General features: G+C 38.8%; 1 protein-coding gene across 1 annotated transcript; it reads left to right on the top strand.

The window, feature by feature from the left end:
- The first annotated feature begins 10,026 nt into the window (after window positions 1-10,026).
- On the top strand, window positions 10,027-13,161 carry LOC149743225 (uncharacterized). Its single transcript, XM_089886212.1, has one exon. The coding sequence runs from the start codon at window positions 10,166-10,168 to the stop codon at window positions 11,957-11,959; it is 1,794 nt and encodes a 597-aa protein (XP_089742338.1). The 5' UTR covers window positions 10,027-10,165; the 3' UTR covers window positions 11,960-13,161.
- Window positions 13,162-14,096: the final 935 nt, after the last annotated feature.

Here is a 14,096-nt window from a genome sequence, read left to right as displayed (position 1 = left end):
TCATTGCATCGCGTTTCTTTGTTACGTCACAATTCCGACGGTGGGCCGGCTTAGACACATCGAAGCAATTTATTTCGTGCGCACCAGCCAACCGTAGGAGGAAGCTGATGAACCGTGTCGGGAACGCAGGTGTTAGCCAGGCAGTACTGTCAGGGAGACGGCATCCCGGGGACCGAACAGGAAATATGCCATATTTTAAACCCCCACTTCCACCAGTGTTGACCAACGTTTTTATCAAAAAAAATCGGCAAAATGTCTCGGCCTAGCCAGGTAAAAATCTTTACACATTATTTTGATTCATGTGTATTATAAGATTTAGCGGTAGTTTGTCTAACCTTCGCATGTATAAGTTATACAGGTAAAGCAAAGCGTTATCGGTAATTTAACGGGAAAGGAATGATTTCCTGTCACCTAAGTTACGTAAACTTGTCGACGAGCAAAGAATGCGAGCCCACCAAACTAAGATTTTGATTTGGTATACGGAGGCAAAAACGTCTCTCGCGAAAACGGAAACACTTTTCGTTGGAAAATTGTAGCGAGTCTAAAAACGTAATGGAATTGAGCGTTCCAGTTCATTTGTAAGGTCGTCGTTTTATCTTGTCAGTCTTTTAATCTTAGCCACAGAAAAGAAAACAGACCACAAATGGAAGATTTGTTTTTATTTGGGGACTGAAGTGAAATGCTGGTCACAACTGGCCGGGCTTATCGAGTGTGCTGCTTGAATGGATCATAGTAGAAGCTATCACAGGTCCACTTTCTAAATTCCGACTCTTAATGGCTTTGCACAACGCACTTAACCACCCACTACGGGTATCAAACAAATACGCGTGTCGTTTTTAAATCAGGGGTGTCCGGAAAGTATTCAACGGAAAATCAAACTAACTGACTGATCAAGAATTAAAAACACGCTTGAAGAGGTAAATTTTAAAAATCGTTAATTTTTACAAAATTTATGGCAAACTAACAATAAAAAAATCACTATAAATATGACAACGTTCATGCACCTTTATCATTGGAACACTTCACTAAAAGTAACTAATTAACGCAGGGACGCCTAAAACGACCAGCAAGTAAAAGGAAATCTGATTTGCGAAACCTTAATACGACATCCCAGGTGCCGCGGCAAAAAACAAGCCGCCATTTTCTAACTTCAGACCTGAAGTTGTTTTGATACAGACGCTTAGGTGCACGCTTTCAACGCCTGTTCAATGTTTGTGAGATAACAAGCCACAAAGAAATAACTGTAACTCTAGAACACATCTATCTTGCCGTTGGAGATAAGGCAGCGGTCAGTAAAGGGTTTAAATATTTGAGTCAAAAAATAGCGTTGTGTCCGACTATGGCGAAACGCGAACCATTTGGGTCTAAAGGAATATTTTCATTTTGCTGATTCGTAACGAACTTAAAATCGAAATTGAAATTCAAAGTTTGGAATTCTAGTATCATTAATGGAAAACGACAACAAATGTTTCAAACTTTACATCACATTTCTCTATCCTTAAGTGATAGTGTACAAAATAAAACATGGAGAATACAAACTTCTTTATACGAAAATATGCTTGTCAAAAAATAAAACCTAAACTAAATAAAAAAGTACAAATAAAAGTATGGGTAAAACTGGTAGCAATCTTAAAATGTTTTAATACGCAGTTGAACAAAAACTGCATTAAACAGTGTTGTTTAATTTTACCGCGTTAACGATTTTACCAACCGATCTTTTTTACGGTTTGTTTTTTTCGTTTAAAACAAAAATTTTACCCACTAAGACCACAATCCTAATTTTGAAATTTAATTTTTGCGATGTGGCAGTATATATCGAAAAATATTTTTCGGGAAGCTGTTAGAATCTTAGATAAAACAAAAGCAAAAAATATTGGATGCAACTTGAAGTACATATATAAAATTGCATTTAAAACCCTTTTTTTACAAAACAAACCACCAAGTGACACCAAAGAGCAATTAATCATCTGTTTTGGTTTTTTTTAATTGGCCTATTTTACAAAATATTTGCAAAATGTGTGTAGCTAAATATTAATTGGTTTGTGTTAAGCGAAATTACCGCAGAGCGCAAGTTAAAAACTGTTTCGTTTAAAAGTACGTTTTACGTGCTAAAATTAAATCAATACGTCATTCTCTAAAGTCTAACAGAGTCATAAATAAATTATGACATCATTTCGACATGGCAGCAAACCAAACGTCAGTTTTCAAAGCGTCACCTGCGCTATGCTTGCAGTGTAAAAATGCTGGGCTTCTAACCTGTCCAGCGCGTTATACTATGTGTATACTTGACCCGTGACTGTTCACGTCAGGTCAGTTGTCCGCGGCGGTCATAGGTTGGGGTACAGCTGGTTTAAAACTACATGAACCCACTCAGAATGCAAGTGGGGCGTGTGACGTGAACACACACAGCTTTTCGCCTGTACACACTAACCGCTTCCATGCAACTCTGGTCAAACCTACAGTCGCCGTAGTAGTTAGTTTGGCATGTGTTGTTACGCTAAGAGGGAATGTTTGGGAACGAAAGTGTCACAACATTTTACACTAAGTTGCTTATTGAATTAAACTCCTAAACTGTATACTCTACCAGTTTAAAACCTATGAGGAAATCCTGAATGTAAAACGTAACTTACAACACAAAACTTCCTATACAGCGTATCCACAACAATTTAAAAATCGATCAGCGTCTCACAACAATACATTTTATATCGATATGTATAGTAAAACACTCATAGCAAACACATTTTATGCACTTTATAATAACAAGAAGATTTATTTGTACGAAATACTAAGTAGAAACTATACGACTCTCTAATAAATAGTTGTTTTCGGAACGTATATATAGCGTATATATACTGTTGTTTACAAACGTTGAAACGTTCTCTTTAAATTTCTAACTTTGTAAACAAACCGCTACACCTATACAAGAAAAGTTAGAATGCAAAAGTGCATACACTGCTAATTAAACATGTTACATACTTGGAGTTGGAGACTTGCTACGGATTTCTTTCTATTTTGTTTCAAGGCTTTTGCGTTGGCTACACAACTTCAGAGTCTTTATGTAAAAATATGATATCTTGCTGGTTAAAACTTTTCAAACATTATTAAAACAACTGGTTCCAAAACTATTTAAACGATGGCAGAACACGTGCAGAGCATTTAACCGCGGTACAGTTTCTTTCTTGAAATTACATCTTTATTTTACATTATTTCTAGCTGTACAGTACATCATAGAGAACTAATAAAAATTATAACAGTTCTCTATGGTTATATTTCCGCATTTCTTGCAACTGCTACGCTCTGAGACATCTTAGGTGACTCAAATGCTACAAACAGCGCATCTGTATACATTCAAACTGCAAACGGCGTAAAATACAACACTACTATCCACAAACATTGCGTACAGCACCTGAGAAACTACTAAAAATTGCAAATATAAATCTTAGCCGTGTTTTGTGTTGTTTGACATTTCAAACCCATCTATCACCAAGACTATTTCGCCAAGAACAACTAAGAATATCCTGTTTAAAGTAGACATGTCCGATTTCTCCAAAACAAATGCTATTAACGATCGCTTTTACGTTAATTTTCCGAATAGTCTTCAATCTTTAAATGCAATCATGCTGTGGATGAAACATTACAATTTTGCTGATAATATTTTACTATATTTTTTAATGCCATAAACTTGTTGTCCAACTATTTTGTAACATGAAACAGAAAACAGGTTTGACTTTCCTTAAGAAAGAAAACTTAATAATTTTTTATGCTTTTTTATTGTAAGAGCAGTTCCCCAAGGTTTCCACAGTGAGTATAATGGCGTGTATATGCCTTACGCATACACTGTTAAATTTTTTCCAATGACGATTTGATTGTGGTACTTTTTACAACCGTGCAAAATATTAGAACATGCAGGTCAATTTTGAGAAAGTCGCCGCACGATTTAAAGAATGTCATAGTTGCCAGTTACACTGCGCTAACTCCCGTCGCCACAAATTAAAAGTTAAATTGAGACTTTATTTTGTATATCTGCGGCAAGCGGTTATCGCAATTGGAACAGATAGGCGACCGCATCGTAGCCAATTTGTTTGAATGACATATCATAACGATATCACTACATTACCGACTAATCCGTTGCGTGTTTGTGACTTACAATACAGAAATAGAATAGACGGTTTTATGTTAAACTGTGGTTTTAAAATAGTAGAATGCTAAATTCCACAAAAAAAATATGCAAAGAAAAATCCATTCACGAAAACTTAGTTTAAAAACTTTTTGTAGCGTCGTGCTGTTATTAACAGAATAAACTTATTATTGTCTTATGCCATAGTAAAGTTATCGAAGAAAACTACTTTGGATGTTACTCCGTTTATTTGGGATTTATTTACTATTGGGTCATTCAACCGCGTCACAATACGCGTATTGTTTCGTCACAAATAATGCGAGCATTATTTTGACCTCACATAGCGCTTTGTATGGATCAATGTTGACTGATATTGGGCACGGTGTAGGTCGTTACATCATCAATGGTGCGATTGTGACGACAGAGAGGATTAAAAACTTCCCCGGCCACCATTTTGAAGTAAATTTCGCAAAATTTTGACCTGTCTCTCGGCACCCGACACTTTTACTCTTGGGTTACGCCAAGCGCGACTTGACGCGTTTTTTAACCGTCTTCGGTTTCACGGCGAAGCGGCAGCTCTAAAACTCAGACAAATTCAAGTACAAACGCTTTTTCGCAAGTTCTCTCTCGCAGAGTCATTGTGGCAGAGAAGCGAGGCAGGTGATCGGGAGAGGGGGCGAAGCAAATTTATTTATTGAAGGACATTTTAGCATTGACAGATCATTCATAAGTTGTTTGTTTGTATAAGTCAAACACCATGTGCAGTTTTAGTTTACAGAATGTACTACAGTCTACAGTATCATATTACGACCGTAAAGAGAATTTTTAACTAAATATTACTGGCGCCCCGCACAGTGAACAGGTTTATTTAAAATCTAAATGTTTTTGTTTAAAATGTTTAAAAATGCTATCCTAATCGGTTTAGGCCTTCGCGATAACATTGCCGGTGACTGCGCGTATACTGAGTGCTTCAAACCCAACAGCGCATGAAATGGTTTGAAAAATAAGCGTCGAACAAGGTATCAGCTAATGAAATAAACGAAAAATAGCAAACCAAATTATTTTAAGAATTTTGAGATAATAGATTTTCGGAAATAAAGACCCTTACGCTTGCCTAACGGTAGAACGGACTACGCAATCGTCAAGTAGAAAACAAATAGCAAATAATTAATAAATACAAAAACAACTGCAAATGTGGCTGTGATAAAAAAAAAAACTCTTATCATTACACAAATTAAATTTTAGCATTTGACCACGCGCTATAGCACATAAAGCTCAGTTTTCGCCGGCCGACGCCATTTTCTGATCATCGCCATTTCTATTTGTACCTCGCATTCAGATCTAAAATGCATCAACAAACATAAAAGATATCTCGGCGAAAACACGGACTACAATGAGCTTACGTACCGGTTAATAATAAAACGTTAAGTTGCACAAATGCCAACATGATCCTGGGAATTACTGTACAATGTACCGACAATTTAACAACTCATTAGCATATGCGGTAATGCAAATTGCGACCTAAAGGTAGACAGTTCAAAAACAGTACATTGTATATTAGTTCCAAACCACAATTTTGCGTTTTTGTTTTTTTTTGAGACCTATTATAAATTTATTGCAATTCTGCTTCAATAGTTATAGTCTATGGCGTAATTGATCTATGTTATTCCATAATCGTCAATGCAGATGGTGTATTGTTATGTCAGAATGCTGTATCTTTGCTGTGTTGTTTTAATTACTCTTTCAGACTATGATTTTTATTAATTTTGGTTTAACATACGTGTACAAAACAAAATGCGACGTTCGTTTTAAAAAAGAAACGGACAGAGTTGTCGATAATATTAACAAGTTTAAAGTCATAGGAAATCTAATTGTAATTTGTACACCTGTAAGTTAATTTTAAAGAAGAGAAAAATCGATTTTTTAAAAATAAAGCGAACCTACTTTGCACGAGAAATTGTAACAAATGTTAAAATCGGTCGTTTAAAACTGTAAATAGTTAAATGCATTCAAACATAATTCTCCATGAGAAGGTCTATGAGAAATATATGAGAAAATGCTTAACTTTTAAAAGCTTGAAATAGTTGACCACTTTTAACTGAACAGAATAAATCTTTAATAAATTAGATGTGTTAAATTATGTGTATATACTACATAGGTAACTATATTTATACTAACATATGTAGATTATATAGATGTAAAGATGGCCTATACTCAAATGTATGGATTATATGGTAGTAGTATACTCAAAAGTATTGCAAATTTTACAATTTCTTCTTTCTCTGTTTGCTTAGTTTTTATTAATTATAGTAGGGTGGGGAAGATGGGACAGTTTTCACACATAATATCCGAATATTCTAATCGTGTTTTTTTTTTAATTAACAACGGTCTATGGGAGTCGTGAGTATACGGTTTTATATTTTTTTAATGATCTTTGTTTACTAGCAACTATAGATCAAAAAAAATTGAACAAGAAGGTGTCCCATCTTCCCCGCCCTACTATATCTAATTGAAGGCAACCGACAGTTAATCTTAATTATTGACAAAAATCCTTGTTAAAAAATGTTCATATTGAATATCAATATTGAATTTATGTTTATAGCTTGAGATTTAAAAAATAAACAAAAATTTCGTTTGAAAAACAAAGTAATAACGGTAACATTTGTTTTATGTTTTGGTATTATATTTATTCCGAACAAATAAGCATAAGTTGGCAAGTCGCTATATTATTGGTGGAAGATGGGGCATCTATTTAGCACATAAATATATCCAAACAACCTAAATATCCAAACAACCCGATCGTTTTTTAAACAATTACCAACGGTCTGTGGGAGTCGTGAGAATACTATTTTAGAATTCTTTGAATGTTCTTTGTATACTACTAAATTGGTAGAAAAAAAATAATATGAAAAGGTGTACCATCTTCCCCACCCCACTATAAGTATAAACAACATACTGTTGATGTACCTACATACAAAAAATGATTATTGCCGCATTTTATTTCGATTTATAAGTTTTAAAGGTACAGTGAAATTACTTTAGTTTTGTAATGAACAGTTAAGTGTTTTAATCATTTCGAGAGTAAAACACAGCCCAACTTAACTGGTATAAAAGTCGTATATGCTCTATACCCGGAAAGTAAAAAACTTAGCGTACAGGAATCCGTTTCGCTTCTGGTCGTCGAAATTTTTCGTTTTAAAATTTTTAGAATGGATACAGCTGTCGGGTTGTTAGCGATGCACTAGGGGGAGGATTTTCGTGTTTACTTTTAAATCAATTCATCTTCGTTTTTTTCTCGTCCCCGGCGTCCCGCGAGCAGCACGCCACTAAGTGCTCACCCCCAAAACCAGTTGTGACCCCTGACTTTTGTTTACTTTCGTGTGCGTTAACTTAACACGGACGCTAAACAAGCACAGCTTAGTGCCACCTGCCACTTTGGCTGCACGCCAGCGCACGCCGCATTATGGTTATAACTCCAAGTATGACACAAAACAACAAACGCATCGTATTTATTACAAAATGTTAAAACAAAAGAACAAAGTGCGAAAAATCTGGCGAAAAAATTGAAAATTAAAATCGGCCACCCAGCAGTCAAGTCCTATGTTACGTCACGCCCTATCGCAATTCTGATTGGCCGATACAGTTGCTTTAAACCCAACCCGTTTTGAATCGCGAACGCCGCTCTCAAATTTCATTAAAATATTTGACGGAGATTTTTGAGCTCAGTTTGCGAACAAAAGATTTGACCGGGTACGAACGGTGTGTAACGAGAAGGCAAACTGAAACTAATGACATTAGGGATACGCTTACAAAGTTATTTTAAAAAAGCAACCACATACTAACGTGTGGTCCAACATACATAGTATAGAGTGGGGTATATGGAACACATTTGCATTCTATTTTCTCGTTCCATTTAGTGGTTAACAAAGAACATTCGAAGAATTATAAAACCGTATCCTTACGACTCTCATAGACCATTGTTAATTGTTTAAAATACGAACAGGGCATTTAAACATTATGTGCTACATCTTCCCAAAGATGTACTATACCATTGTCGCTAATATGCAGAGTTTGAAAACGGTAACTTTGGATAAAGGAGTAATTTTTACCACGGCATATTTGTATTATAGAGAGTAATAAAGCTACATACTGTAACTGCGAGCTCCACGGAAAGCGTACTCGGTGACGTCATCGACTGAAACCGATTCGAAAACCTGTAACCTCATCATCATTGTAGCAGCGTGGTATGGCTGAAATGACGAAAGAAGTCGAAAGTTAGCGTTGATACTTTTTATAGTTCATTAGCACAGCGGCGTGGAGCGATATCTTGGGCCCGAAACCGCTGTCGTATTGACAGTTCGTGCTTGTGGCGAATTTTCAATATCACGTTCTGGCCCACAGGCGCCTTGGTTTGGGGGTAAAGGGTTGAGTAGGGTATGCGGGTTTGGGGTCTGTTGGCGAAAGAATAGCGTTCAAATAGCTCATATAAAACGGATTTCGGGCGTGAAGCGACTTTTGTGTTTGATAAATAAGTAACCCGACGTCGTACCATGGTTGCTTGTGGTTTTATAAGATGTTTATGTCACATCGAAAACCGAACGCGGGAAAAATTCCAAAAAATCGCAATATTCCTGAACCGTTACATTAGTAAGCTAATATTTCTTACGTAACTGGCGAAGTTGAAATTATTTTCCACGAAATCGGACTACTCTGCAGATAATTTCAGCTTTTGTTACCAAAGCGTCAAAAAAGCGCCAAGTTATGACATTAATTCTTCAATAATTTGATTAGCTGGTTTTGAACTAGTAAACGCCCACGTCTGTGGGTCCTTACACTTTCATTCAAGCGGTCATTTTGGGGTCGAGGGCAGCGTTCACTTGGCAGGGATGAGCACGGCTCTTAATTAACCCCCACTACAAGTCAAACGTAGGCACCTCTGTTTCCTGTCAAGACCCGAGGCGGTCCAGAGTTGCCTGTGTTGTTTTAGAATCAAATACTTGACCGCCGGGGTGCATAATCTATAGTCAAAAAATCGAAAAGTGAACAACGTTTCTTATATTGAACATTTTTGTTATCATGCCTGTTGAAAAAATACCGGAAACTTGGTATACGTTTGGTAAAATTGTCGTTTGATAAAAATAGTTTTAGTTCGTAAACCGAATTACCTTTTGTATTCGTTCACAAACCAAAGGTTAAAATTGTTATTTCCGTCGCGGTAACACTGGAACCCCCAAATCGTTTCGCGAGTGGCAGTTGAATTTGTATAACGGAAGAGCGGTGAGCACTTGTATATTCCGTTGCCAAAAATCCAATTCTAGCTGGCCGCGATTCGCAAATTTCACTTGGCTGTGCCGAGGGCATGAGTTCTTTAAAGGAATACCTTCATAATTGTAGCGACCCTCAACCGAACCGCTGAATCGAGCGAGCTTCGCGCTCGGTTCCCAAACAAAACACGTTCATCGTTCGCATGATTTGGAAAGGTAATGGAAGTTCTCGGTATAAATGACTACGAGGCGCTGTCGATCTTCATTAGAAGATTACGGACGCGTTCGCGCTGCGGAAACGGGGCACTCCGCACACGGAATGTTGCCATTTTGTGGCCTAAGAAGCAAGGTGTATCAAAATATAAAACCGCTCCAAAACGCTTGGTAATTTTTATGAAACTATTTTACCTCGCTGGCTATATGCGCTGTGTCCGTGACGGTGAACGTACTGTGCGACCATTTTGGAAGCGACTAAAAAGCGGCGGAATAATTGTGCCGCTATAATGTTTAAAGACAACAATAGCTACCGGGTCTACTTTAACATCAGGAAACATAAATGGCGGGAGCTTATTTTGAAAATAAAGGCAACGAATAGATCGGTTGGCCATAATACAAAATGTCTACTGTTGTTTATTCCAGCAGTATACCACTGTTGCTTGGAGACCACCATGTATTTTGTGCCTTTGAGATATTTCAACAGCATATCTATATATTTTACTGAACATCAACACCCATACATTCTCCATTGCAGATCGGTTAGCTGTATATAAACAACAGCCCTGCCATGGATTACAGCAATCGACTCGCAGTACACAGACCAAGCGAAAGTCACGCTCAGCACTACCACAAAATTGGGTACGATGACAGGTCAACGTACCTCGCTGAAAATTACGGACAGTGCCATATCACCAGCCCTTCTCTTGGCGGCTTGAACTTTGCCAAACGCCACGATGAACAGCCAACTTACCGCGAGCCCTTCGCCCAAGTATACAGCCGACAGCAGGAATACCAGGACGACGGTTACTGCGAATCGGAGAAATATTACGAGCCTGCTGAATACACCCACGTGCCAACGTCGCCATACCAAAGAGTTGCCCCGCAATCGACCAGTCCGTCACATTGTGAGCTGTCACGACACAACCTATCAACCCATACGTCGCCTTCTGCGTTCCAGTGCATTAATGGCGACCTGTCCAAGTCTTCGTATCAAACCGCGTGTCTCAATCCCGCTTATCAGGCACTGCCGCTCAAGTCGAGCCATTACACACCGGGTCAACCAAAGTTCATCTACCAACACTCCAACCAAAGTAACGAGAAACCGACCGATAACTACTGCTCCGTGAACCAGGGAAGTCACGTACACCACACCTCGGACACCACCCACACCCCTCACGCTAACAACCCACCCTGCACTATGTACAACGAGCCTTACCAAGACACTAACAAGCCTGAAATAAACAGGAGGCTTCCCAACAATCATTTACCAAATGGATGTGAGAAGCCATCAATCGCCTCAACAAAGGCAACAACGAGCCCTTCCAAGTCGACAAACCGTAAAAATGGTGCAAAAACTGCTAAAATTGAGACTAAATTCAAAACTGAAAAGACAGGAACAAAGCCAATACCAGAAACACCTAAGTTCGTCAAGGCACCTTCCCCTAAATCGATTATTAACAAGACCAAGCCAACAAACAACGACGCTGTTGTCGTCAACTCCAACAACAACGGTAACAACAACTCAAAATCACAAAAACCTTCTGAAAAGGACCCAGAGAAAAACCGAACCCAAAAACCGCCATACAGCTACGTGGCGCTTATTGCTATGGCAATCAGAGACTCAAATGAGAAAAAGCTCACGTTGTCCGGCATCTATCAATACATTGTCGATAAGTTCCCGTTCTATGAAAAGAACAGAAAGGGTTGGCAGAACAGTATTCGTCATAACCTCAGTTTGAACGAATGCTTCGTAAAAGTTCCGCGAGAGGGAGGCGGAGAGAGGAAAGGAAATTTCTGGATGTTGGATTCGAATTGCGAAGATATGTTCGAGAATGGAAACTACAGGAGACGACGACGAATGAAGAGGCCCTACCGACCTACAGCGTCTGCAGCGTTGGATCACACCAGAGCTGCCATGTTCGGGTTCGTGGACGGTGTGTATAACCCTTACGCTCAGTTTGGGGTTCACCATGCTAAGTATCATCTTGGCCACTACGGCTACAACAGTTGGAACGCAGCTCATCATAACCCTCATATTGGAAGTTATAGTGACGGATCGACTAATCCAGAACACATTGCGATGCCACATCCGCATATGCCGACTAACCCAGCCTACTATGGAAGTGCCTGTTCTGTCGGGCCGGGTTTACTACAGACTGGTTACGGCGCAACGATAAACTCAGGCCACCAGGCCCATCTAACCGCGCGGCATTCTGCGGGGATCGGGTACCAGTATTCCCCGCAGAGTCCACCTGAAAGCCCCGTTGTCTCGCAGTGCGCGATGGCGGCGCCTTCATATTACCCGGGTGATACAATGCTTCAGTCGGGAGGTTATTCTTGGCCTGAGAAAGCACACCACTAACGAACAGAGCAATCTGATTGCCCCAACTGCGGAGAAGGAGTCTGTAATAGAGCAGAGAGGCTCATCGCGCTGACATACAGCACGACACCCTGAAATTTATAAGTTCCGCACTTTGCACTTGTATTTGCGCTTTGCTCGACGTCGAACAGAGCAAACGCTGCATTCCGCTGGTTAGACGGTAGATAAATGAATTTTCCGACATTGCCAAAGCAGACGCCACATTTATCATGACATGCCGTATCGAGGTTGCAAAATATAAAGAGCCAATATAACTCCGTTGTGTTCAATGCCACATAGCGTGTCTCGTGCGTGTCAGTTCGCCCATGATGCATTGCCTAGACCCCGTGACCTGTGACCTCATTTCCTGCCCAGATAGGATTTGTTCTTGAACAATTCCAGTCGCTGACTTTGGCGTTGACCCCTTGAAGAGACGGTCCATCTTACCCTCGCTAGACGTTTTTTTGTGACTTGAAAGAACGATTCGCAACTGTAACCATACTTATAGCACGAATGGGAATACTTAGCTAAATGGCCGATGGAATGATTATTTAAAGCGTGGCCTTCCCAAAACGTCCACCTCGTGACCCCGCGTTGGTCAAAGAGATTTTAGGGCCGTCACTTAACCACAAGTCTGGCGTCGGAAGATGACCCTGCCGATAAATGAGTCGAAGCCGGTTAACTAGTAGTTCACCGGCTATCAGGTTCACTGATTGGTTATCGTGCACGTAACTGCTAAGTCTGGCTTAAACAGTAAAACTCAACTTGCTGGTTTCGTGTTTCTTGTAAACAAACAAACTCCTTCCAACAGCGAACCACAAAACTCAAAGTCTAAGTTTCCCATTTTAAAACTGACGCCCTTTCGACCTTGACTTTTTAACGCCCCGTTAGCGGCAAATACGAGATAAAATCAAAATCGTGCCAATTTAACAAGTTTACACGTAGTCATACACAAGACATAGCTTACGTTTGCGTTTTGCTGAACACCTACAAATTGAACTTTTGAACAAAATTGCGAAATGTGCTCTTTTCGATAGCATTCATTTTCGTAATTTTAAATGCGTTAAAAGTGTTATTTCACCATCTAAGGTTATACTCGTTGCCAATTTAATATTTTTGTCGTGGACATGTTGTTTTATCAATTGCTGCTTTTTTAAAAAACACAATTTCCTAAATAAAACCATTTGAATAAATCGGTGTCTTGTTAAAGTCGGATGACAAGACTTTATTAAGATAATGAGATTTTAGGAAATAGGATTTTCTTAGATTCTAAGCTGTGTTATGAAAACATAGTAATCCTAGGGGCGTGCGTAAAAACAACAGTATTTTCACAAGCACAATAACAATATTATGTCTATATGGTTTCGAAACAAGATTACTCGGTGTATTAATGACAACATGTTTGCTCCTATTTGGCATTTTGGAGCAAATCCAAAAGCGTCTAACTCACAATTTACCACAAGGTCACTGTATATCCATTACGTCACTGCAAGACTAAAAAATAGCCTACTAAAATAGACGCATTGCACTCCAGTCAAAATACAAATATTTAAATTTCGAATACGTTATTTATTCATGGTTATCATGATGATGACGTAATTCAGCTCTTTGACATAATGACGTCTTTCTTTAAAAGCGAAAAAAAAATTAAAGGGATCGAAAAAATAAAACAAAGTGTTCTAAACTTATACACAGATGTTCTAAATCTTTGAAAGCTGTATTGCCCCATTCGCAACTATAGATGGACAAGACATTGAGGTAAAACGAACTTTCGTTGGCTGCTGGACCTTCGTTTTAAAAGGTTCAAGGCCAAGTGTCAGCGACTAAAACTGCTCAAGTACATGCCCTGTATGCGCCCAGGAAATGAGGTGAAAAGTCACGAACAACATCTTGTTACGAAAAAGCTGGACTTGAGGGGAGAATCTATTGTTTGTTTAAGCGTCGTTTAGGTTTTAATCCTTCTTTAAATAAACAGGCGACAGTTAGTCGACCAGTAAGGGATATTTTTGCTTCGTACAGGATGTGCAACAATGTTTCATTTTTTTCAATGATTTTACTGTAACAGTCGGCCGAACAGGGACATACTTTCTGTAATTTGACTACTTTGGTCATTTATGGCCTCTTGGGTGGTAAAGTCATG

The sequence above is a fragment of the Ciona robusta genome, chromosome 1 (genome assembly GCF_009617815.1).
Source record: "Ciona robusta chromosome 1, ASM961781v2".
Classification (NCBI taxonomy): Eukaryota; Metazoa; Chordata; class Ascidiacea; order Phlebobranchia; family Cionidae; genus Ciona; species Ciona robusta.
Note: the sequence above shows the minus strand (reverse complement) of the source record. Positions and strands in the feature narration are given on the sequence as shown.

Excerpts from the sequence above, each read along its gene's own strand:
- LOC149743225 (XM_089886212.1), top strand. The coding sequence starts at position 10,166 with ATGGATTACAGCAATCGACTCGCAGTACACAGACCAAGCGAAAGTCAC.